The 26,931-nt window shown below is 45.5% G+C and overlaps 2 protein-coding genes across 7 annotated transcripts in view; both read left to right on the forward strand.

The window, feature by feature from the left end:
* Positions 1–2,443: 2,443 nt before the first annotated feature.
* Positions 2,444–7,127, forward strand: CDKN1B (cyclin dependent kinase inhibitor 1B). Its single transcript, XM_041736711.1, has 3 exons — positions 2,444–2,973; positions 3,510–3,639; positions 5,754–7,127. The coding sequence occupies exons 1-2, from the start codon at positions 2,499–2,501 to the stop codon at positions 3,629–3,631; spliced, it is 597 nt and encodes a 198-aa protein (XP_041592645.1). The 5' UTR covers positions 2,444–2,498; the 3' UTR covers positions 3,632–3,639; positions 5,754–7,127.
* Positions 7,128–10,836: 3,709 nt separating this feature from the next.
* APOLD1 (apolipoprotein L domain containing 1) overlaps positions 10,837–26,931 on the forward strand; it is a 59,856-nt gene continuing 43,761 nt past the window's right edge. For all 6 annotated transcript variants that reach the window (XM_041736451.1, XM_041736447.1, XM_041736446.1 and 3 more), the window contains exon 1: positions 10,837–11,064. The gene's annotated coding sequence lies outside the window, so the exon portion shown is untranslated. The remainder of the gene's footprint in view (positions 11,065–26,931) is intronic.

The following is a 26,931-nucleotide window of genomic DNA, read 5'->3' on the forward strand; positions in this document are numbered from 1 at the left end:
CCCTGTCCGTTTGGAATCTGCATTTTAGTTGAACCTAGTGCATAGTGATACAAAAGGCCAGTGACAGCTGCATATAAATATCGGTGACCACAGGCCACATCAAGGAAACATCTGCAGGCAGCCCAGGGAATGAGCAGGGGCCATTTTGAATCCCTTGTAAGAGAGGAGGACCAGCCAGACTGCAGCACAGGCCAATCCAGACAAAACCTGAACCATTAGGAAAGAAAGAAAGAGAAAAAGAACCTGCCTGAGAGTTAAGGAGACCCGCCTCTAGCCCCGGCTCTGCTATCCCCTGGATGTGTGTCCCTGGACAGGAAACCTCTCCTGCTCTCAATTTCCTCAGTGGTAAAAAGAGAGGGTTGAGCCACAGGGTTCAGAAGGGCCATGCCAGCTCTTTCATTCTGGAGTGCTGAGGTGAGGCACGCACAGAGAATGGAACACACGATACGTGGTTAAGAAAACAAGTTAAGAATCAAACTCATCTGTAGCATAGATGCATAAAAAACATTGCTGTGCTGTGCACTATTAGAACAGAAGGAGAGCAGTTTCCAGTAAAATGTATTAACTTTGGCCCAGACCAAGATTATATGTATGGGGGTGGGATGGGGTGGTGTGGGGAGACAGTACAAGACCCTTTGAGCTGTGTCTCCGATAGGACAGCCCTCCCCCCTCCCCATACCGTGTTAAGTCCTATCATCCTGCTCAGGATTAAATCCATAGGTCCTTTCAAGTTGCAGAGTGGAGTCCAGAAACGCCCAAGTAAGAATATCAGACGTGAGGACACGGTCGTGGTGGTTGTTTATGAATCATTTCATAATCTGGACTTTCCGATTCCTTTCACCCTCCAAAGACTTGCAGCCCTCTAAAGGCATTCCCTTGCATCTAAATTTTGTCGTGGGAGGGTTGGAGCAGTGAATCTGGTGGGAGAGAAAGGTGGAGGAAGGAAGGAGCTGTTGTATTTGGCGGCAGGACTCAGGTAGAGGAAACTGCTACAACCCGGGAAAGAACTGAAAACTGTACGAGGGGACGGGTTCCCACACGCAGCCCAGGTCAATGGCTTTCACTGTGCTCGGGAAGCGAGAACCTGGGTCAGGGTGTAACCTCGCTTTTGAAACCCAAGTGTGTCTGAGGCAGCTACAAAAGTTTATTAGGGACTTGGGAGGCCAGTGGAGTTTTTGATCTTGAAATTCTTATTTTTATTGCGGGGAGAGCCTGGGTTCAGCATACACGAGAAGTGCTGCGCCTGCGTTCGCCTTGGCGTCCTCCCAGAGCTCCCGCCTCCCCTCGAACCGCAGAGCCTCCTAGTTCAGAGGGAGCTACCCACTGCTCCCCGCTAGCAGAGGCACCCAGGTCGGGGTGGGGGCGGGGGCGAGGGTGGGGGCGCGGCTCCCGGCCCCTCCGCGAGCGCCCGAGGCCGCCCAGCCTCCCCGCAGCGCCGGAGGGGGGCGCCCCGGCGAGAGCGCAGCCGGGGGCGCAGAGCTCCCACCGCCAGCCTCCGCCCCCCGCGGCCCGCACCCCCGGCTCGGCGAGGCCACCGGTGACCCACCGGGCCACCTCGGAGGTCATCTGACCCTGCCCCCTCCGTCTCCCCGCGCGCGGCGCGCGGACCTGAACCCGCCCCCCGCCCCCGCCCCGCCCTCCCCGGCTTCCCGGCCGTTTGGCTAGTTTGTTTGTCTCGTTTTTAATTTCTCCGAGGCCAGCCGGAGCAGGTTTGCTGGCAGCCGCGCACCTCCGGCAGTCACGCGACCAGCCAGGCTCCGGGCGGCGCTGTCGGAGGCGGGCGCGCGCCCGGGGAGGCGGGGCGGGCGGGGCGGGGCGGGGCGGGGCGGGGCGGGGCGGGCGGGAGGCGGCGCGGCCGCGCGGGGCCACCTTAAGGCCGCGCTCGCCAGCCTCGGCGGGGCGGCTCCCGGCGCCGCAACCAATGGATCTGCTCCTCTGTTTAAATAGACTTGCGGTGTCAATCATTTTCTTCTTCGTCAGCCTCCCTTCCACCGCCATATTGGGCAACTAAAAAAAAGGGGGCTCGTCCTTTCGGGGTGTTTTTCTCCCCTTCCCCTGCCCCCACTGCCTCGCCGCTCCGCGACGCCGACGTCCGCAAGGTTTGGAGAGCCGCTCGGTTGGCGGGACCCGCGGGCTCGCAGCAGCCCGGGCTGGACTGGCTCTGCCGCCCCCTCCGCTCCGCTCCGCTCCGCTCCCCTCCCCTCCCCGCCCTCCCGCCCGCCGGGCCACTGGAGCGGCGGCGGCTCTCGGCTGCGGGCCGGGGCTTCCCCTCACCCCCACCCCCACCCCCCACCCCTCCCGCCTCCCCCGAGCCAGCGCGCCCCTGACGCTCGGGCAGTTACTTGTGCGTGTTTGTTTCTCTTGGCTCCGAGCGCGATCGCAGGGCTCCACAAGGGGGGGGTTCGGGCTGGGTCGGGGCGTTCTGTTTTGTTCAGTTTTGTTTTCCGAGAGAGGGAGAGCGCGCGCGCTCGCGGCGGTCGTGAGGACCGGGGAGGAAGATGTCAAACGTGCGAGTGTCTAACGGGAGCCCGAGCCTCGAGCGGATGGACGCCAGACAGGCCGAGTACCCCAAGCCCTCCGCCTGCAGGAACCTCTTCGGCCCGGTCAACCACGAAGAGTTGACCCGGGACTTGGAGAAGCACTGCAGAGACATGGAAGAGGCGAGCCAGCGCAAGTGGAATTTTGATTTCCAGAATCACAAGCCCCTGGAGGGCAAATACGAGTGGCAGGAGGTGGAGAAGGGCAGCTTGCCCGAGTTCTACTACAGACCCCCGCGGCCACCCAAAGGCGCCTGCAAGGTGCCGGCGCAGGAGAGCCAGGACGTCAGCGGGACCCGCCAGGCGGGGCCTTTCCTGGGGTCTCAGGCTAACTCAGAGGACACACACTTGGTAGACCCAAAGACTGATGCGCCCGACAGCCAGACGGGGCTAGCGGAGCAGTGCACCGGGATAAGGAAGCGACCCGCGACCGACGGTAATGACCCCTCCCCAAGCAGAGAAGGTCTGGGTGCCCAGGACCCCAACCGCAGCTTGCTTTTCCCGAGTATTCCGGTGTAGTGGAGGCGGGTGGGGGGAGCGAACCGCCCTCCTCTTAGGTTTTAAGTGCTTGTGCGCCTGGCTGCTCGTCTGTTTATGATTTTTAAGTCAGGAGCCTGTTTTTAAGTCCGTGAGATGCTGTTATCTGATCACTGCTCCAAGCGAAAACATCGCGCTTCCTCCCGGCTGGCCAGCGCTGGGTCCCCGACTACGTGGGGATGTTTATCAGCGGCCTCCCTCTTTGCCGTGGAGAGACAGAGACACAGAGACAGCTCCAGGGGCATAGAATACACTTTCTGTTATGTGAAAACAACCTCATTCTGTGCCCTTAAAGGCCACCGGGAATGACGGATCCAGGATGGTGGGTGGAGGTGTGGGTTTTCATCCCCTTGACTATTGTGCCAACTTGTGTCAGCCATTGTTTTTCTAATAAAGATTGTGTGTGTTCTTTTTAAAATTCCCTCTTGCCCTTAGATTCCTCTCCTCAAAACAAAAGAGCCAACAGAACAGAAGAAAACGTCTCAGACGGTTCCCCGAACGCGGGTTCAGTGGAGCAGACGCCCAAGAAGCCGGGCCTCAGAAGACGTCAAACGTAAACTGCTCGGTGGGTTGATGACTAGGAGCAAGAAACTGACACTCCGAAATGGGCTTTCACACCCCGAGATACCCAATCTTGGTGGTTGCTGGCAGAATGGAGCTTGTGGGTTTTTCTTTCTATTTTGTGAGGTGGAAAAGTAGGAATGGGGAAGGCTGGGAATCACTGGTGGGGATCCTGTAATTTTTTTTCACACTGTCTCTCCGTCCTGAGGTCATTTTCCCTTGAAACACGGAATAACCAGAGCAAGTGTCCTAGCCAAAGTTTACTTGTGACCGAGGCTGGATGGTGAGTGGGAAGGTCAATTCCCTGTGAATCCCACCAAAACCGTTGGGAACAATAGGTTCTTTCCCCCCATCTGAGCAAGAACTGGGATATGCCTCAGTCCCACTTCATAAGAATTCATTTCCCAGAGGTTTCAAGTTGAGTCAGTAACAGATTTTGAGCCCTACGTGGGAAGAAGGCAAATAAATGATAAAAGTTAAAATTTGAGGGAAAGGGTGCAGATGGCTCATATTTGGTTGATCCTATGGTTAGTACTGTGAATAGTGAGGTACGTCACATGATCTTTATCATTTTCCTAAATTGTCACTTTCCCTGTTTGCTTACAGATTTGGGGAACAGGAAAGGAACCCTGTGTATTTTTTTTTTTTTTAAAGGAAAGCTATAGTATGGAAAAATACTAAGGTTCCTACAGAATTTCTGATAACACTGAAGTTGCAAAGCAGAAGTTAAATTAACTCTGCTGGAGTAAGCAGTCCAGGAACACGTCACCATGTGTATGCTAATTGTGCTACAAAAGGATCATTTGTATATTAGTAGGGAAATGTATAATAGATACACGGGCTGGCGAGGGTAGGTCTACCCCACGCTGGAGAAGTGGAGATTTTTTTCCATCTACTAAAATCTGATCAGTATGAACTGATCAGTATGAATTTGAATAATTCAGCACTCAACTTTTCGTAGATTGGCTAGCCATAGTGATCAAAGTGCATATGTTAATAGTTTGAAAACTTACCGACAAGGACCATGACCTCTTTTTTTTCCCCCAAAAAACACACTCATAGCTTCGCATGTAGAGATTTTAGTAGATGTTGATACTAATTTTCAAAATCCTCATTTATAAAAAGGTAAGAATAAAGAACATAGAGTTTAAGGCGAGATTCCAGTTTGCTGTGTTTTTAGACCATAGTAACATATATATGACTTCTTCACCCACATCTGATGGTTTTCAGAGCTTATACAAAACATCACTCTGTAGAACCTCTATATTACAGTTGTATATGAAATGGGAAAAGTGTATGAAAAAAAATTTCTGAAGCAACCTGCAGCTTGGGACTTGTGGTTTTTGACCTGTAGCTTAGCTCATCAGATGAGCCACTGTGAATCACACCTACTGGATTTTGATCTGACCCCATTCTGACATAGAGAGGCATTTGTTAGTAAATATGGCCAGTTCAGAGAATTCTAGAAATAGTAGTTAAGAACCTATTCAGAAGCATTCATTTGTATATTTTGCATGTGACTAAGAAACTAGAATGCTTTGAAAAAGTATTAATAGAATTTTCTTTAGAGAACGTTTATGAGTTAGAGTTCCGATTAGTTTTCAGATTTAGAAGACTCAGATGCTCTTGAGTATTACAGTTTCTTAATTCTCCTCTCTTTCTTAGTATCTTTGACCCCGATTCTCTAGACGAGAGTTTCTCAACCTCTGCACTATTGACATTTTGGGCTGAATAATTCTTTGTGTGGGACGCCATCCTGTGCATTAGTAGAATGTTTGGCAGCATCCCTGGCCTCTACCCACTAGATGCCAGTAGCACCCTCCTCACCCCCAGTGTGACAACCAAAAATGTCTCCAAACATTGCCAAATGTCCCCTGGGGGACAAAACTGCCCACTATTGAGACCCACTGCTCTCGACAAGAATACACACGAGAGTAAAAATCCAGTGAAGGAAACATTGGATGGGGAAGACTGTAGTCATCAACTTTTAGTACACAATTTCTTTTCCATTGCTCAGGTATTTCACAACTAAGAGAGTAACAAAAGAATTCCTGTACTTTATTGATAATGTTATTCTGGTGCTTTTCTCCTAATTCCTTCTTCTTTTTTCTTCTGCAGAATTAAGAGCATGTTTCCTTGTTTATCAGATACATACTGCTCGATGAAGCAAGGAAGATATAAATTAAAAATTTTAAATACATATCGCTGACTCCATGGAATGGACATCCTATATAAGCACTGAAAAACAACCAACACAATAACACTAAAATTTTAGGCACTCTTAAATGATCTGCCTCTAAAAGCATTGGATGTAGCATTGTGCAATTAGGTTTTTCCTTATTTGCTTCATTGTACTACCTGTGTATATAGTTTTTACCTTTTATGTAGCACATAAACTTTGGGGGAAGGGAGGGGAGGGTGGGGCTGAGGAATTGCCATGGGGGGCTATGAAGAGCTTGCTTCCATTTAGAGCAAGGAGAAAAGTATACGACTTGCATGGAGAGAAGCAGTTTGGGGAAGGGTTTGAATTGTTTTCTTTAAAGATGTAATGTCTCTTTCAGTGAAAACTGATAATTCATTTTAAAAAATCATCCAAATTTGAACACTGGTTGCAAATAATTGCTAATTATTTTTACATGAAGCTTTTTCTTATTTGGGAGCTCAAAGATTCCGTTATATAGTAATAAATGGCTTTTTTTTCTTTAACAGCAAAAACTATCTTCAGTAATCCCGCCCCCCCCCCCCCCCCCCCCCCCGGTTTTTCATAAAATCGGAATTTACCAGTTAATTATTCAGCAGTTAGGTAATCATTCCAGGTAATTCTGGGCAAAATTCTGGGGTATATATGTGTGTCTGTGTGTTGGGGAGGGGGTGGTAATTCTGAATGCTCAGAATCAGCCATCTAATTTTTATCAGGTTTATTGAGAAATTTTCTTTGGACTTTGGGCTATGTAGACACAGTCAAAATAATTTTAAATCTTGGGAAAAATTTTAAAGATCTGTAACTTCACATAAAAAAATAATGAAATAATTTTTAATTTAAAGCTTCTCATTCTATCGGTTAATTTGCCCAAAGGAAATGTTTTTAAAAGAAAGTGTGTATAAAGAAAAGCACACGTGGAATTACTGAAATGGATACTACATCTTTAAACAGTATTTTTACATTGCCTGTGTATGTATATGAAACAAAACCAGTTGAAGTGTACCTGTGTACATAACTCTGTAAAGACACTGAGAAATTATACTAACTTATTTATGTTAAAAAGAGATTTTTTTTTTTAATCTAGACCATATACAAGCCAAAGTGGCATGTTTTGTGCATTTGTAAATGCTGTATTGGGTAGAATAGTTTTTTTCCCCTTCTTCTGTTAAATAATATGGCTATGCTTAAAAGGTTGCATACTGAGCCAAGTATAATTTTTTGTAATGTGTGAAAAAGATGCCAATTATTGTTACACATCAAGCAATCAATAAAGAAAACTTCCATAGCTATTCATTGAGTTGAACTGTAATGTGCTTTATTAAGCTTGGGGTATTTGACCTGGCATACTAGTCATACTTGCACAAATATAACACAAAGTAGCAAATATCTTGATAATTTAGGCCCACGTCTGAGATGATGTTTATGTGGCTCTGAATATAGTAGTCACTGTTTTCCACTTAGGAAAGTGCCACTTTTGAGTGGACAAAACGTTAGACGTGTAAAGTGGAAAAGCCACATTTTCATAAAAGATTGTCAAATCTCCAATAGTTCAAATATTTAGGTCTTATAGGGTATGTATCAGAACCAAAAATTTTTACATAAGTGTAGGCTGATCACACATTTGCAGGATTGAAAATGAAAGTAACGTGGTGACTTCTCTAAATTCTGTATTTACACACTGCAAGTGTGAGAAATTAGAGCAATTGTTCAGACCATCTAATCTACACCTTTGTCCAAAATATTTATATACGGGTCCTTTAGAAATTTGCATGCATTACACACTAATTTAGATAGAACAGGTATTCTCCAAATTAAACTGGTCATGACAAATCACTCAATTCCGAAATTTCCTGGTTATAATCTACACCACCTAAAACTGGTTAATCTCAATAACCAAATCTGAGTGTTTGGGGCCCCACATCCACATGGCAGAGATATTTTTTACTTAAGAAAAATTTAAACAAGGCATTTTCAAGTCAAATTTTCTTAAAAAAAAAAAAAACAAAAACCCAAAAAACAATTACTGTTACTTCACACTCTTACAAATGTAGCTAAGGTGTAAAAAGTAAATTATTTTTTTCTAGGAATCTGCAGATGGTTAAATCACGAAAATCTGATTTTGGGTTAAGCAGTTTCCGTCAAATACCTGAATTTACATTATTGCACCCCAAAGGGGGCTCTAAACAAGATAGTTTCAGCTTATTTTGATCTGAAGTTACTTTCAAAAAAAAAAAAAAAAAAAAAGGTGACTTCGGCTGCGGGGAAGGGAAAGGAAGATCATTTGGTGACGGGGCTACATCTTCCAAGTAGGTATTACTTTAATTAAAGGCTAAAGGTGTTTTTGTGATTCTATTCAAAACACGCAGACGGGGTGTTTTTCAGGAAGATACTGAAAAAGCAAGAAAAACAAAATGGGGAGGAAGGAATGAGAATCAGGAAATAATGAAATAAAATTAGTTTCTCTGAACCAGAGAGTACTTCTAGAAGTGTTTCTAACGGAGGGGAAAAAAATCCTCTTAATTGCTGCCTGCACCCCATTTTCCTTTCCTCAAGAGGCATCTTCGATGTGAATTTTTAGAGACTGCGTGTTAGGAGCGCAGGCGAAGAGGTGGATGCTCGCCGCGCCAGGCACGTTCACAGGCACGCGGCCCCGGAGTCGCCGGGCGCTCCTTCACACGTCGGTGTCAACTCTCCAGGCGCGTCCTCGAGCCCCGGGCGTCCTCTCCCCGGCCCGGACGGCCCCGGACGGCCCCGGACGGCGGGGCTGGCTGCGGGCGTCCCCAGGCGGGGCTGCGGCCGCCGGCACCGGCCCCGGCCCCAGCCCCAGCCCCCACCCCGCCGCCCGGGGCAGTGCGCCGGCGTCTCCGCAGACTGCCCCGAAGCCCCGCACCCGCCCGCCCGGGCCGCTGCGGGGGTCGGGCGGGCTGGCGCCCCCGGGACCAGGAGCCCCTCGCGTCTCGCCTCTCCGTCCGCCCCTTGCAGCGCCCGCGCCCGCGGGGTCGGCGCGCGCAGTTCCCGCGCCCGGGGCGCCCGCAGGCCGTGCAGGGCGGTTTCTCAGACTTTCCTGCCTCATCACCTCTCCGCTGGGTTCAGGGAGAAGCGAAGCCCCCGCTCCCTTCCACAGTGCCCCGCACACCAGCACCTTGCCCAGTCCCGGGCGGCGGCGGGCTGGGGAGCTGAGCGCAGGGGAGAACCTTCCCGAGTCCGTGGGCCCTCCCGGGCAGCCGCCGCTCCCACCCCACCCCACCCCCACCCCCACCCCCACCCCGGGCTCCAATGATCCGCAGCCCCGCGCATTTCGAAAGGCTCCCCGGCTCGCCGGCCGCCGGGAGGACCGCAGCGGCGCGCAGCAGGGGCCGAGCGCCACCGCCGCTCGCCGGGGCCCCTCCAACCTCGAGGCCGCCCGGCAACCGGCAAAGCTCCCCCCACCCCCATCGCATCCCCGGCCCTCGAGCGCGGGGCACCGGGGCAGGGAAGAAACGGGGAAGCGTGGGGCCGGGGGTATGGCCGGAGGACGGAAGGGACCGCGGAGGTCCCAGGACAGGAGCGGGGCGACGGCCTCTCAGGCCCGGTGCGGTGCGCCCACCGCCCCGGCCGCGCCGAGCGACCTTCCTCCGCGTCCGCGCAGCGCCGCCTGCGCCATTCCATCTTCATCCTTGCGGGCGTACGCACTTGCTGTCCGTAAGCGTCCTCGGGTCGAAAAGGTGCGCTAGAAGCGCCCCTGGGGTCGCCAGTGTTTCCCGGGGCGTGCGTGTTTCTTTTTCAAATGTGCCAGTTCTTTCACCTGAGCCACACCCTGCGCCCGCTCCCCTCCCTCCCCGCCAACAGTGAGGCAAAACCCTGCACACGCACTGGGGAGGGGCAGGGGAGGGGGCCCACGGCCCCGCGAGACCCCCCGCCCCGCCCTGGGGGTGTGGGGGCCTCCCGGACCTCGGCTCGCGTGGGGGTGGGGTGGGGTGCGGTGCGGTGCGGTGGGGTGAGCCTCAGGCAGACCCTGCAGAAGCGAAAGTGCAGCGTTTGCACGGACGCCCAAGCCCCGTGCGGCCGTCCGCGTCCCAGGCCCGTCTCGCGTGGGGACCTACAGGAGGCGGTTATGGAAAGCGCAAAATACAAAAGTAAATGGGTGCGTGTTGGCGCGAAACGTCGACGCGCCTCAAAGGAACGCGAAGAAAAGGCAGGGAGCGGGCGCGCGGCGGGGACGCGGGGCCGGGGGATTGCATCATTGCAGCTCCCCCTGCAGAAAATGGGCTCCGAACCGCCGCCACCATCATGGCGCTCGGGTCGGGCCGCGCTTCCCGCGCGCCTTCCCCGAGCGCCCGGGCCGCGGGCACCGAGCCCCAAACGCGCGTTTTGCAAACCTTGCCCCCTCCCCCTCCCCCTGCCCCTGCCCCTCCCGCTCCCCCGGGCGCCTGCCCCCCCTTCCTTTTGTGTGCCTCTGTATGTGAGTGCGTGCGTCCGTCTGCGTGCGTGTAGGGCTAGAGAACTCGAAGATTATTTTTTTTTTTTTCTCCTCTTTTTTTCCCTCCCGTGCTGGTGGTTGTAAACTTGATTGGCATTGGCTGCGCCCACTGACCCCTGCGCCGAGTCCACCGAAGATTTAAGGTGGATCCAAAAGGCGGCAGCTTCAGGCGGAGTCTCGCGCTGTAGCTGGTTTGGGAGGAAAGGGAGGAAAGAGGAGAAAAAAAAAAAAAAAAAAAAAAAGCCCCAAACCGTGCGCCCGGCGCGTTTTCACGAATCCCCTGCGGTACCAGCCCGCGCGCCCGCCCCGCGCGCCCCGCGCGCCCCGCCCGCCGCGCTCTTCCTCCGCCCACCTCCCGCTCCTTCCCCATTGGCCCGCCCGAGCAGTTTGAATTTTTTTTTTTTTTGGATGCTTGTTTTCTCGTAAAAAAAAAAAAAAAAAAAAAAAAAACAGTCCCTCGCATCGTACAACGGAACCCACTTTGGCGGCCCGAGGTGGGGTGTTTCAGCTGCATTTGGGGAGAGGCGGGTGGGCGGAGCATCTGTGCCAAAATTTTGCCCCGAAGTGCGGTTGACATTGTGCAGGCGGGCGGGGGAAGCGTGGGGCCGCGGTAAACAAACGGAGACGCTTCGGCGGGGGCAGAGATGTAGTATAAACGTTAATGGATGTCCAGGGCGCGCCGTTTCCCCGGCTGCCGGCCAGAGGTGCTAGGGAAGCGCTGACAGGAGCCCGGGAGAGGAGGATGCACCGTCCCCTGCCTTGGAAAGGTAGACTTGGGGAGCGCTGGGGCTGGGGGTGAAGGTGGCCCGGGACAGGACACCTCCTCACCACCAAGGAGGGGGGGGTGGGAAGAGGAAAGAAACTGACTGGGGAGGTGTAAGTATAGCTCAGGTCTATTATTTCAAGCGCTGCTCAGCTAGAATCCATCATAATTCAGCCAGTCGCTGTCATTTTTATTGGATTTTTTTTTTTTTTTTTAAGTTTTCTGTCTTTGATGCCCAGAGGTTTTTTTGCTTAAGGCAAATGTGAAAATAAAATTGAGGAAAAAGGGAATATGACTTTTAAAGTGCCTTTCATTTCTGCGTCTGGAAATTAAATCTTTTGATAAAGTGCTTTAAGATTTAGGATGATATTATTTGTATTACAGGTCTAACAGAAATGATATCCCTTACTAATTGTAACCCAATTATGTTTTACTATGCTGTGAAATTCTCAGAAGTTTACGATTCAAAGTATTCTTCAAATCACTCTATCTTCAGATTAGTGAAGGCAGCATATGTACATATGTTTTGGGGGTCTGTTACTCTTCCTGCAGTGTAGCTAACGATTTTAACCAGAGGTGCAGCCCAGCCTTCAGCCCAGTCCTAACAAGTTACTAACTTCCCCAGCCATTTTTTAGTTAACTCCTCCAATCCTTCCTGACCCAACTAACCCTGTGCTTACTCAACCTAACAAAGCTCCTGCGACCAGCGTAAACCAACCCACCTGTGCCCTTGGTGAGGTCCTCCAGATGGACTGGCAGTCTCGGGAAGTAATGAGTTCCTCATCCCTGGAAGTGTGAATCGGGCCCTAGTCTGGATGACCCCTTGATAAGGACATTGTAGACAAGGGCCATATATCAAGTGAGTGTGAGAACTAGTTCCTTTCAAAGTCCGTTCTAAATCCTTGAGATACTGTATTTCCAATCTTGAATGCTATGGGTATCCAGTAAATTAAGCAATTTTCCCTGGTGATTACCATTTCTAGAGTTGTACTGTCTGGTATGGTAGCCTGCCAGAAGCCGTGTGTGGCTCTTGAGCTTTTGAGTATGGCTATTCCAAGTTGAAATGTGCTGTAACTGAAATATACACCAGGTTTCCAAGAATTAGTATGAAAAAGAATGTTAACTATCTCAATAATGTTTATATCGATTACATGTTGAAGTGGTAGTATTTTTGGTATATTGGATTAAATAAAAATCTTTAATTTCATCTGTTTCTTTTTACCTTTTTTAGCCTGGTTAAATGGACAATTTTAAGTTGCATATGTGACTCCCATCATATTTCTCTCTCTTTTTTAAATATTTTATTTATTCATGAGAGAGAGAGAGAGAGAGAGGCAGAGACACAGGCAGAGGGGGAAGCAGGCTCCATGCAGGGAGCCCGATGTGGGACTTGATCCCAGGTCTCCAGGATCACACCCTGGGCCAAAGGCAGATGCTCAACTGCTGAGCCACCCAGGCATCCCTCCCATTATATTTCTATTGGACATTGAACACCCTATGTTCTAGACCAACACCTTTGCTAACTTGAAGCACTGTCTTTGAGAGTGGTAACTAATAATACTGAGGAGTAGCTGGTAACTTCCAGCTGCCATTCTAACTTTCCAACTGAAATCGTGGCCCAAACAGCCTCTGGAAACTTTAAAAAGAAGTCTGCCAACACCTAACACCTACTATTTCATCTTTAACACTTGGTATTGGGTTTGAGCCCAGACGATGGAAATATGGTACAGATATGTGTCTGATTAAATCAGACTTGATAACAGCTTTCCACATTATGTAAATAGAGGAGTCCAATATGTTAGAAATGACCCTGGAAAACAATTTAGACTCCAAACAAAGTGTCCACAGTAGCTTTTCACCACCACCACTCTTCAGTGGACAGGAAGGCAGTGGGCAGACAGAGCAATGTTCTCTCTGTGGATATATCTCTAGCAGAGGACTTCAACAAATGAAATTGTGTGCCATATTCTTGGATAGAAATACTCAATGTGATAAAGATGGCAGTTAAATTTATACTTTAAAAAATTATACTTTTACACTAAATTCTGCTAAGTTCTGATTATCCTATTCCATTGTTCTATCAGTTTATGTATTTAGGACTATATTACTTTAATTACTGCAGATTTAGAATTTTGTCTTAATTTCTGGTAGCACTAATTCTCCATACCCAACCATTCCCTTTACTCTTTTTTTTACCCCCCCAGAATTTTCCTGGCCCATTTTGCTTGGCTTTTTTCCCATTTAGATTTAAAATGAATTTGTCTAGTTGGAAATATAATTTTTATTGGCATTAAAAAAATGGATTGGGATCCTTATCTCATACTTTACACTAGGATCAATTCCTGGAGGATTAAAGAGTGAAATTAAAAAAAAAAAAAAAAGGAATTATAGACCTACCAGAAGAAACAAGTGGATTTTTATTTTTATTTATTTATTTATTTATTTATTTATTTATTTATTTATTTTTAAAATTTTTATTTATTTATGATAGTCACACAGAGAGAGAAAGAGAGAGGCAGAGACATAGGCAGAGGGAGAAGCAGGCTTCATGCACCGGGAGCCCAACGTGGGATTCGATCCTGGGTCTCCAGGATCGTGCCCTGCCAAAGGCAGGCGCCAAACCACTGCGCCACCCAGGGATCTCAACAAGTGGGTTTTTAAAAAAATATATAATCTCAGAGTTGGGAAGGTCATGCTAGGTATGAAACAAAGCAGAACCTATTAAAATGTTAAATTCAATGACAAAGAAAATGTTCTGCATGGCAAAAGCTATCATAGCAAAGTTAGACACAATGACATGGGGGTGATAGTTGCACAACAATGTGACTATACTTGATGCCACTGAGCTGTACATTTAAAAAATGGTTAAAGTGGTAAATTATATGTGTATTTAATAATAAATACATACTTACATACATTCATATACATATATATGCACACACTACTGGAAAAATTTTAAAGTTTGTCTATGTTCTAAAAGAGTCTCACACACAGTGTCGTGGGTCCCATCGAGACACTAGTTGCACTTCAGGCTTGAATCAGATTACTTGGGTTACCTAATTCATTGCCTATATGACCTTTTGCAAGTTACCTCACCTTAAAAAGTTTCTATTTCTTTGTATAATGAGGATGCATTTAGCTCTCTCATAGTGTTTATTAACCTATTCAGTTGGATAATGTATTGCACTACTTAGCACAGTACCTGTTATATAATAAATACTAATCGTTATCTATATTTATAAACAATATAACATCCACTTCATATTTTGGATTCTCAAGTAACCAACCACAATCAGCAGTATATTAACCTTGTAAATATGTTTCTGTTTTAATTACTGCTATAATTACCCTTAAGAAGGGCAATTTTTATTGAGTATTTGATAAACACAATATATTGCAAAAAAATCGCTAAATGGTAAATTTTATGTTATGTATATTTAACGCTAATTTTTTAGAAAAGCTTTAAAAATAAGGCATTTATTGAGTTTAGGGCCATTTCTAATTATCTCAGAAAGGACCTGGTACGATGTTTGTTTGTGGAACTAAATCAATAACACACCCACAAACAAATAGAATGGCAAACTGGAAAAAAATGTTTACAACCCATATATTGAAAGGCTAATTTCTCTGATAAATATAAAATTTCTGCAAATCAATGAGAAAAAGCAAACTGACAGAAAAATAAGCAAAGGATGAACATAGTTTTCAGAAAAGGAAATATTAAAGGCTCTTAAAATATGAAAACATGCTCCACTGGTAGTTTAAAACTGTAAGAGTTATAAATTATATACACAACACATAAGTCGAGGCAAAAAAAGTCACAATTTCACTCAGATACAAAGGCGGTCATTTTCCTTCCTTGATAGTTTAAGCTTTGCTTCCCTCCTTTCTGTCCAAGGCTGAGTGATCCCCCCCCCCACCCCAACTCACCAGCTTCATTGGTGACCAGAGAAGCAAAGAGTTTGCATGTGTGGAAGCCATGACTACCTTTCAAATTCAGTGTAAAATTCCTCTCATCCAAACCAGCTAATCTTTGGCTTAGTGTCACTTTTTTTTCCCCATAGAAATCCCCCAAATCAGCCTCTTAAAGTGAGTACAACCATCTTTCTTGACACATTTCATCCATTTTCACTTTTAATTCCTGCATATTGGCTGATAATCTGAGCCTCTCCAAAATCACCACCTTAACCTGGTTTTTCTTACAAGTTCTCTATTTTCTTAAAAGCTTCAAGCAGAATTTATATGATAAACACAAAATGTCGAGCCAGCAGAGAGAGACCGTGTTATGGAATAAATGGCATTAGATTATAGGGCTAAAGCCAACAATGTGGGAAAAATGTTAAATCTCTCCTACAAACACATATATACACATATTGTATTTTATATTATATACTGCAGGCTTACTTTTTGATTTAACAATTCCTCTTCTACAGATTTACTTTTGGGAAATAATTAGATGTATGACTAAAGATATATTCACCAGAATTATCTTTGTGAAGTTACATATTTGATTATAAAAAGAAACAAAAAAGTAAACAACTGAACAACAACTCCTTAGATATATGAATACGGGATTATTTGAATCAACTATAGTATATCCAAGAATTACACAGATTGCAGCCATTAAAACACCCTGGGGTTGCTTCATCTACATTAATGGGAAAAGTTGTCAATAATATTAAAGCAGGCACAGAGCAATGTTTTGGTATGACCCCATTTTTGTAAAAAAATTTTAACAAAAAACCACCACAAAGATATTTCAAATTTGAAAAATAATTATTCTTATAATTCTTTTTTTTTAATTTTTATTTATTTGGGGGAGAGAGAGAGAGAGAGCAAGCACAAGTGGGTGGAGGGGCAGAGAGAGAGAATCAGATTACCCGCTGAGCAGAGAGCTGGACATGGTGCTTCATCCCCGGACCTCTGGGATCATGACCCGAGCTGAAGGCAGACGCTTAACCGCTTAACTGACTGAGCCACCCAGGTGCCCCTATCTTTATAATTCTTGAATGCAGAAGTTTCTCTTTGTATCTCACATTCTCTTTTCTCAGACATTAGCAGAGAACAAGCATTTCTATAATTCATTTCCCCTCTATTTTTGTCTCGTCTTTTTTTTTTTTTTAAAGATTTTGTTTATTCATTAGAGACATACACAGAGAGAGAGAGAGAGAGAGAGAGAAAGAGAGAGGCAGAGACACAAGCAGAGGGAGCCCGATGTGGGACTCGATCCCCCGTCTCCAGGATCAGGCCCTGGGCTGAAGGCGGCGCTAAACTGCTGAGCCACCCAGGCTGCCCTTTAATTAGTTTTATATATCATTAAATCCGTATATGAATTTCCAGGAGTGTATGTGTTTGGGTATATGGTTTTGCTTCCAGGACACATAAATGAGGTATGAATATCATTCCCATTGACTAAGGAATATCTTAACAAGCCATGGAAAATCGAGCCTCTTCCATCTTTTTGGCACAAGAGATCCTGTGGATAACATTATCCCAAACCTCCCATTCTTTGGTCTTTGGCATTTGGCACACCCAGGGATGCTGCCCAGAATTCAACAGATTAACTCCCTGTCTTAGTTTTATTATTTAGGATGTAGTGCTGCAGAGATTGTTTTAAATTTCTAGTTAGCAGACCGTCTTTAGCTGTCACTCTCCATGGGACTGACGTGGGGCAAATCTTAGAATCTCAGAATACCAGGTGTGGGAGATCACTGCATCCAGTGTTCATCTTATATACAAAAATATTCGATCCTTGATTTCCTGTAAAGTGGGGAAGTTAAACAAGATGATTTATAGGTTCCTTCTGGCTTATGATTCTGTGATTTCTGTTTCCTACTCAGAATCACGTAGTCCATCCCTGTGGATCAGGTTATTTTCCAGGGAAGCTAGATTCCTGATTTTTGGCTGAAAACCACATACTCACAGGAGTCAAAGGAAGATGATAGTAAAATAGTGTAGACTGAACAGTGAACATGTATTATCTTACTAGAAAAAGAAGCATGTGATAACTTACTGGTTGCTCAGTACTTCTTCACTGCTGCATGTGTACTCATGAAACCCCTGCTAGGGGCCAGGCTCCGTGTCTGAGACAAGCAGGAGTATTGCCCTCTTCAGTCTGTTGGAGGAGATGGACAGGGAATCAGAGCCATCATTATTAAATGCAATTTACTTGAGCATTCGGAAATGTTATGAAGGGATCTCAAAGCTTCTGTTTTATGCTCCAATAGTTTGGGCCCCATAGAAAGATGTTTAGCTGAGGGTATAAAGCAGGGGCTGAAATCCAAACTCTTTCCTCAAGCCTCCCTGTGTTGGCCAAAAAGAAACAAACCTTTAAAAATCCATCTCTCCACATGGGGCCTTCTGCAGTCTGCTGAAAGTTCCCCGGGTTATAGTGGCTTCTCCTTATAGGATGCTGTGAGAGTTTGAGACAGGGTGACTAACCTAGCGATGGTAGCTTGGAAATCTCTCCTAAGGAAATGACCTTCAGCCCAGATCTGGAGACTGAACAGGAGAGTTAACCTGTCTAAGGGAGAAGGGGAAGGAGAGTGACACAGGCTGAGCTGGTCCAAGGCCCCAAGTTGGAGAAGGACTTTGAGGAAGTGAAAGAAGGTGCTTATGGCTTAGAGCAGTGAACAAGGCCAGCAGGAATAAGTACTCGGATGGAGCGGATGGAGCCGTGGGGAGGTCCAGACGTGAGGGGGTTTTCAAGCCATGTTAGGAATCCTGAACTTGACCTTAAGAGCAATGGGAAACCATTTTTCTTTCTTTCTTTCTTTCTTTCTTTCTTTCTTTCTTTCTTTCTTTCTTTCTTTCTTTCTTTCGTCTTTCTCTTTCTTTTCTTTCTTTCTTTCTTTCTTTCTTTCTTTCTTTCTTTCTTTCTTTCTTTTTCTTTCTTTCTTTCTTTTCTTTCTCTCCTTCCTTTCTCTCACCTGAGAGAGAGAGAGAGAACTTGAGCAGAGGGAGAGGGAGAAGCAGACTCTGCCTGAGTAGGGAGGCTGACATGTGGCTGGATCCCAGGACCCTGGGATCATGACCTGAGCTGAAGGCAGATGCATAAAGGACTCAGCCGCCCAGGCGCCCCAGGGAGCCATTTCTTAAGCAAATGACTTGTGCAGGTTCAATTAAACTTGCTTATTTCCTCATTTTATCTAATTCTAGTCAAAGCCCTTAGTCTTGATCAGGATCATTTCTATAGGATGTGGGAAAGAATGTTTAAGCTGGCACCTTTATGTTCCTTTGTGATGCTGTTTAACATACACAACAGAGGGCAGCCCTGGTGGCCCAGCGGTTTAGCACCGCCTTCAGCCCAGGGCCTGATCCTGGAGTCCCAGGATCAAGTCCCATGTCAGGCTCCCTGCATGGAGCCTGCTTCTGCCTGTGTCTCTGTCTCTGTCTCTTTCTCTCTCTCCCTCTCTGTCTATCATGAATAAATAAATAAAATCTTTAAAAAAAATACACAACAGAAAATATGTTTTAAAACTCTGGTTTAAGGGGCGCCTGGGTGGCTCAGTTGATTACACGTCTGCCTTTAGCTCAGGTCCTGATCCCAGGACCTACGGAGCCCAGCATCAGGGGGGGAGTGGGGGGGGGGGAGGAGTGGGCTCCTGCTCAGCCTTCTTCCTCTCCCTCTGCCTGCTGCTCCCCCAGCTTGTGCTCTCTGTCAAATAAATAAAATATTAAAAATAAATAAATAAAATTCTGGTTTCAGTAAATGAAGGGATCATGAAGTCCTTGGACCATCAGGGCGAATACTGGCCACAACTGATAAATTGCAGGTTCAACGGGTGGGGGGGCACCCTCTCCCCTGCGAGTCCCACCGCCTGGTGTCTTCTGTTGAGCCCTGAAAGCTGAAGGAGTGAATCTCACCACTTGGGCTCCACCTGCTAATAGTTCAGCTTGCCTTCTCTTCTCATTGCCATGATGAGCCGGTTGCTTGTGTCATTTTAGGGGCCAGCCCATGTTTTGCCAGGAGAGTTGGTGTGAATCTTCTAAGCAGGCAAACAGCTTAGGGGTGAATACTGCGTCGTTTTCTTCAAATAGCTCAACGTTTTTGTCTTCCATTTTTACTGGGCAACTGGCTGGAATGTTTACAGCTACTTTGGCCAAAGGATTCACTATTTATTTGGTTTTGGAGGGAGACTTCAGAGGAGGGATGAGAAAAATGGGCAAACCCCGGAGTTCTTTTTTTTTTGGCGGGGGCGGGGGGGGGGGGCGGTGTTTAACTGAAGTTTAGGAAAAGAGAGACCTCTGCTGGCTAAACTGAGATAATGACCTGCACTTGGTCTGTGACCCAAGCAGAAGCTGTCCGTTCAGTGGGTACAGGTGTTTGCAAATTCCCAGCTCACTGTTCATCTCTTCAGCAATCAAATCAAGTACTTTTGGAGTGAATCTAAGTCACTTGTAATTCCCAGGCCTGGCCATCTTGCTTCTGTTCCTCTCTAGGAAGAGCGTCAGATAGTCTTTGCATATTTCTAGAAAACAAAAGCTCTAAATATCAACTGGTGAAAACCCAGGCCTGAAACAGTTCCTACATCTTCTCTTTTGTTTCCTTTCTCTTTTCTGCGCATCGCCTCCTTGCCATCCTTCTGCCAGGGAAAACAAAATAAAACAAATCTTCACTCAAAAGGGAGCTAGCGCTGGTGAAAGGGAGAGGGAGGAAAAACCGCTTATCTGTAGTGATCCACTGACTATGGTGGCTGGGGGCCAGGGTTGGGTGATACACCCCAGCAGAGCCATGAACCCTGTGCATGAGGCAGTGGGACTCCAGAGACCTGATGCTCCTCTGGAGAAGGCAGAGGGTGGTGATGTGGGAGGAGGGGGGGAGAAGTCTCCTTGTGCCTTCTTGTATCTCAGCAATGATGACAATGATGAGTGCCCAAGGCCAAGTGCTTTACATACCTTAATTCTGTTTCTTGCTTTGCTCTCTCTTTACAATCTTTTAAATTTTTTTTTAAGATTTATTTATTTATTTATTCATGAGAGACAGAGAGAGAGAGAGAGAGAGAGAGAGAGAGAGAGAGACAGGCAGAGGGAGAAGCAGGCTCCATGCAGGGAGCCCGATGTGGGACTCAATCTCGGGACTCCAGGACCACGCCCTGGGCAGAAGGCGGTCAAACTGCTGAGCCACACAGGGACCCCTGTCTTTACAATCTTAAAACCGTCTCTCTCTAGAAAAAAAATTAAGAATAGGTAAAGAATTTAGAACAAAACCTGCATAAAACTAATAACTATGTGTATGTTTGCTATTTTATTAGTATTTTTTGACTCTGCAGTATACCACACCCACCCTGCGTATGAGAAGAGACTTTCCCTGTGCTTGTGCTCCCTGGAGTAAATCCTAAATTCACTTCCAAGGTAATACCTCTGGGCCTATGGTGGAGAGCACCAGAAGGGTCTCTTCAGTGTGGCACTTTATTTCCACATGATGGTCCATGTCCTGTCTAACATGCTCTTACCCCTTAAACACTCATTCTCCTAGGTTTCATCTTTTTAAAGATTTTATTTATTCACGAGAGACATAGAGACACAGAGACATAGAGACGCAGAGACATAGGCAGAGGGAGAATCAGGCTCTCTGCGGGCAGCCTGATTTGGGACTCGATCCCAGGACCCCAGGATCATGACCCAAGCCGAAGGCAGATACTCAACTGCTGAGCCCCTCTCCTAGGTTCCAACAACCTTTTTTCAGCATTGGCTAACGCAGGAGCTATTAGTATCAGGTAATGGTCACTTTAATGCTGTTAAGGGACCTTACACGATCTAGTCAAAACCTCTCTTTTGAGAAAACTGAGACCCAAAGAGGTTGTCAGCTACCAAGTGTTACCTAGCTAGTGGGTGGCTGAGGCAGGACTGGAACCCAGAGCCCTTGGATTTTTTTTTTTTAAGATTTTATTTATTCATAGAGACTCAGAGAGAGAGGCAGAGACACAGGCAGAGGGAGAAGCAGGCTCCATTCAGGGAGCCCGATGCGGGACTTGATCCCAGGCCTGTGGGATCATGACCTGAGCCGAGGACAGATGCTCAACCACTGAGCCACCCAGACATCCCACATTCATTAGTTCTGTAAGTGATAAATCCTCCTGCTTCAGAATTCGTGCAGAACTCATTCATTCATGGATCTGGCAGTTACTGAAGGAGTAACCCATAAAATATGGTGTACTGAGGCCCTTGAAGACATTTGAAAAAAAGTTTGACATCTGCCTATCTGTCCCCTTCTGGCTGCCTGGAAGGTGGATAAGATGGATGCAACCTGAGGAGGCATCCTTTGTTTCTGAGGATAGAAGGTGCATTGTAGAGCACAAAGATGCAGAAACTATAAGCGATGCCACGCCAGCTCTGCACTGCTTATCTCCAGAATTCCTTTAAAGAAAAGAAAAATACACTTTTATCTTATTTAAGCCACTATTATTTCTGGTCTCTGTTACTAGCTGCCAAATGCAAATCTTAACTGATATAGAAGTCCTTGAGGATTTTTGAGCAAGGGACTGATTCTGATTGGTAGCTACACAAGAGATAGATTCCGGGAGGGGGTGTTCCGGGCCATACAGAGATAAAGTTGGCTTGGCAGGTGTGGATGGATGGGGGGTGGGTAGGCTTTGAATGAGGAGAATACACATCTCACACAGGGTCATTGATTTTGTTTCTTTTCCCCCAGGACACCTCTGCTAAACTCCTATTATATGGTGGTTACTTAAATATGTAGTTACTGAGTGATTTGCATTGTGCTATTGTCCTGTGGCCCGAAAGCTAGGGAGATTGAGAAGATGGGTATTCTTTGTGTCTTAAAAAGGAGCAGGCAAAAGCTGGCACGGGAAAAGAGTATCACTGTTACAGTCAAGTGAAGTTACTATGTTTTCCAAACTCCTGCAGACATTTTCAAGGAAAGGAACTTTTGTTACATGGGACTGTCTAATCAAGATACATTTGAAATGTATCCTCTACTAGAGAGCAACTGTAAATAATATTTTAAAAATATATCTTGGAGCAACTTGCAGGGTAAAGATACATTTCATAAGCTAAAAAAAAATCTCTCAAAGGGGAAAAACTACTTTATGAACTAGCTTTAAGCTTCATATCTTCCTAGTGAACTTCATATCTTCCTAGTGAACTCTTGAGGTTGGGCAGGTAATGTCACACCTCCTAGATCAGAAGACATTTCATTCTTGTTGAAAGGGGTTAGAAACATATAACAGTACAGCTATAATATAGAATAGCTTTCCTGTGAATTAGATGTGCTAACTTAATATCTCGGTCTCTCTGTTCCTTCCAAGCCTGGCTCAAACAGGTAATTGGAAGCCTACTATGAATTTCAAGGTCCCTTTGGACACTGGCCTTCAGCCTTTCTCCCCCTGTGCATAGGAAGGCAGATGGGCCCAGTATTATCTGAAAATTCTTTTTCTTTCTTTCTTTCTTTCTTTCTTTCTTTCTTTCCTTCCTTCCTTCAGAAGCTCTGACTAGTTAAAGAAAAATTTTGTGTGATTTACATTTCACCAGTCTGTTCTTTCATTCTTCTAATGGTATCAGAATTACCTGGATCAGTGATAGCCAGCCTGCATACTTCTCACATGCTGTGCCCTTAACCTGAAAATTCTCCTGCATTAATTATGTCTCCCACTCTTTCCTCCATTTGGAAAAAATACATTAGAATGCAGGCAACTGGGGGTGCCTGGGTGGCTCAGTCGGCTAAGCATCTGACTCTTGATCTCAGCTCAGGTTTTGATCTCAAGAACGTGAGTTCTAACCTCACATTGGTCTCCATGCTGGGTGTAGACCCTACTTAAAAAAAAAAAAAAAAAAAAAAAAAGGAATCCCTGGGTGGCTCAGGGGTTTAGCGCCTGCCTTTGGCTCAGGGCATGATCCTGGAGTCCCAGGATCGAGTCCCACATTGGGCTCCCTGCATGGAGCCTGCTTCTCCTTTTGCCTGTGTCTCTGCCTCTCTCTCTCTGTGTGTGTCTTTCATGAATAAATAAATAAAATCTTAAAAAAAAAAAAAAAAGAATGCAAGCAACTTATTAGATAGTCCAGTTAGCTGGACTATCTATTGCAAACTCCATACTTTTCTACAAGCTCAATTTTAGTTTTTAGATTTTTAAAAAAGATTTTATGTATTTATTTGAAAGAGGGAGAGTGAGAGAGAAAAGATCACGAGCAGGGGGTAAGGGAAGAGAGAGAAGCAGACTCCCCACTGAGCAGGGAGCCCAATAGGGGACTTGATCCCAGGCCCCTGGGATCATGACCTGAGCTAAAGGCAGACACTTAACCAACTGAGCCACCCAGGCACCCTACCAGCTCAATTTTAATAGCATATATAATTGTCCCTCGTTTACAAGGGACAGAAAAAGAAGGGAAGAAACAGAAAAAAAAATGATTCCAAATATTAAGTTTTGATTTACAGCTCCCTGAAGTGCCTGGGTTGAATCCCCTGTAGTCTGATAAGCAGATGTTCTCTTCCTATAGTTGAATAGATAATAACATGAACTAACATTTATGGAGCACTCAGCATGTGCCAAGTCACTTGTTTATATCATTTTTAAAAATCCTGATGAAGATCCTGAAAAATCGCTGTATCTATGAAGAAACTGGGCCTTGGAACTATTGCTCACAGTCATATTAAGCAGCTGAACCAGGACCCAGGTCTCACTGACTTTTTGCCTGGGTTAGAGGCAGTCCTGTTTTTCCTGTAAATAATCTCAATGAGAACAAGGCCAACTGGCTCAGTGTGACACTCGATCCCAAATCATTCTCTTTTACTTTCTGCCAGATTGGAAGACTGTCTAGTGATTAAATATTTCTGGCCAGCAATATCTTGCCATTTATGGAAAAATGATACCCCCTAATCTTTAATAATTGTTTTATTAAGAACCAAAACAAAGCGCCTGCTAAACTTTGGAATGGCTACAGGAAAATCTCAGTATTTGCACCTTTGTCTCTGTCTCTCCTGGGGCAAGATGGGAAGAACAGTATCACTTTCCAAAGTTGCTTTAGGAAGGAGACAAACAGAGGATGCTACTGAGTTATTATTAGTAGATACTTTTTGTGGCTACAACTACCACAGGACATTTTAAGGTCAGGAAACCCCACTTTTTTTTCTTTAAAGATTTTATTTATTTATTAGGGAGAGAGAGAGATAGAGATAGTGAGAGAGAGCATGAGTGGGGACTACTGGGAGAAGCAGGCTCCCCGCTGAGCAGGGAGCCCAGCATGGGGCTCAATCCCAGCACCCCAATACCATGACTTCAGCTGAAGGTAGGCGCTAAACTGAGCCACTCAGGTGCCCCAGGAAACCCCTTCTTAAGGGATAAAGCTTGGAAGGCCTAAGGGAGGGTTTTTAAAAATATATGAGCTTGCCTCAGAAGCTCCTTTTCTTTTGAGCTCCATATAGATTCTGATGTTTCTTCAAGACCACTTTACAAGTTAGGTAAGATGACCTGGTCCTATCTTTGCTAACCTTGTTTGTGTTAGGTTTCCTACCTCCTACTTCATTGGCTTGGGAGAGGGGACCCAGCTTGTTTTGGGGGAAATGTAGTAAGGTAAGAGCCAAGTGATGTTTGCTAATTTCTTTATTTAGTGAAGGATCTCATTAAAATGGTCACCTATTTGTGTGGCTAAAGAGATCCTTGGGAAGTTTCCTCATTTATCTGGGTTTAGGTCCTGTTTTGAAGGTAATTTTGTAAAGAACAATTAAGCCTTAGGTTTTCTTTTCAATCTGTCAGTTAGGCCCTGGAAAGGCCAGTTGTTTTTTTGGTGGGAATCCACCCACAGGTGGGGATGGGAGTGGAGTGGGTGGGTGGAGGTAGAGCTGACTATTTGGAATCTAAGGCAATCTTCCTCAGTGGGCCTTGGCAATGTCTCCATCAGCTGGGCCACCGCAGACTTGTAGGTGAGGTCATCATCTTTGTGTAGGATGCCTAGCTTATGAGGGAAACTAATAACCTCCCCACAAGGTTGTTGTCATGAGCCACTGAAATAATGTATCTGGAAGTGCTTTATAAATACATTATAATAATTTGTGAAAATGGTGGCTAATGGAAGTGCTACAAAATGTCAGTTATTATTAATAGGAGTGCAATTCAATATTAAGCCTAATTGGAGGAAGTTGATTGATACATATATGTGGCAACTTTTCAAAATATATCCTCTCCCTACCTGTTCATTGATATTCCTCAGCATCCATTCCCATCACTTCCCTGCTCTCTCCAATTTGCATAACATTCATACAAATGCATGCTTCTGTTCATTTTTAGCAGCTAGAGTGTGGATTTGGTTTCCTTAGTTGTTCTGTTCTGTGTGAAGCAAACATTGACTACACATTATTCTTTACTTCAGGAACAGTGAGGACAATCCAAAGCCAAGGGCATGTTGTAACACCACTTAATAACATGATGTAACATGGCCCATACTTGGAATAATAGGTATGTTTTCTTCAGGACTGCTGTCTTATACCTGTTTCCTAGGGCCAGTACCTCATTACCAAGCACAATATTTCTTAATTAATCAAATGAGAACCAGGTCATGTTGGTATGAAATAACTGCATTAGTGCTTGGCATAATTTCTTCTTTGGTCACCTAAATGAATCATTAAAGATAGCTAAAATAACTGTATGAACCGTGGTTCTCACACCTGGTATGAGGAAGAATTACCTAATGTAGTTTTTTTTTTTTTTTTTTAAGATTTTCTTTATTTATTCATGAGAGAGACACACACACAGAGAGAGAGAGAGGCAGAGACACAGGCAGAGGGAGAAGCAGGCTCCACGCAGGGAGCCCGATGTGGGACTTGATCCTGGGTCTCCAGGATCACACCCTGGGCCGAAGGCAGGCGCCAAACCGCTGACCCATCCAGGCTGCCCTACCTAATGTAGTTTTGATGATGCTACAAAGTTCAGGAAAATATCAGTTCTATATCAGTTTTCTTTCTTTTTTTTTTGTATCAGTTTTCTTTTTTCCTTCTTTCCTTTTTTCCAATAAAAATGTATTGAGTACCTACTATATGCCAAGCATTAGGTATATATATAAAAAAAGCATCCCTGCTCTGACGTCCTTAAAGATCTCAGATGTGTGTGTGTGTGTGTGTGTGTGTGTGTGAGATCACAGTACAATGAGTTATGTATGAACAATGAGATAGGTTTGAACAACCTTCTGTGAGTACACACATGGGAGAAGGCAAATCTGGGAAGGCTTTGCAGAGCAGATGTTACATTAACTATTGGAGGATAAATAGGAATTTGCTGGGCCAAAACCCAACAAACAAGAGTAAAAGAAGGGCCATCCATTTGGCTGAACAGAATCTACAAAGGCCCAGAGGCATGGATGAACATGATTGAAACATATGATACATAGTCTGGTATTGCTAAGCTTGGGGAATTATGATGTTGTAGTCCAGTGTTACTAATGCATGGGTGCATGGTTCAAATAATTAGACATTCTGTGGATCTGCTTCTGAGATTGCCCCATGGCTGTGGTAATCATCTGCTGCAATCTACTTTTTGTAGGCCAAAATCATTTTCCCTCTACTTCATGGTGTGGAATTATGGACGATCAGTAGAACTCTTATGAATCAATTCTCTGTGTGGAGATAGATGTGAGTGAAATTCTGAACCCTGAATCAACCACATAGGTTCTATGATAAAATTACCTTATATCATTTGAATTACCTGTTTTAGTAAATAATGCTGGATTTCAAGAGTCACACTAACTCCTATTACTAGACCAGAATCAAGGTTAAGTGATTTCCTCCATCTCTTTTCTCCTGTGCTTTGATCTAATTCTTAGTGTCTAGAACAGTGCCTTCTCCATAAGTGAAAGCAGCTCCTGGACCATCTAACTATGCATGGAAGGGGAGTGTGAAAAGTGACAGGTCTAAGATAGGAAA

This window comes from Vulpes lagopus, chromosome 21 (assembly GCF_018345385.1).
Source record: "Vulpes lagopus strain Blue_001 chromosome 21, ASM1834538v1, whole genome shotgun sequence".
Taxonomy (NCBI): domain Eukaryota; kingdom Metazoa; phylum Chordata; class Mammalia; order Carnivora; family Canidae; genus Vulpes; species Vulpes lagopus.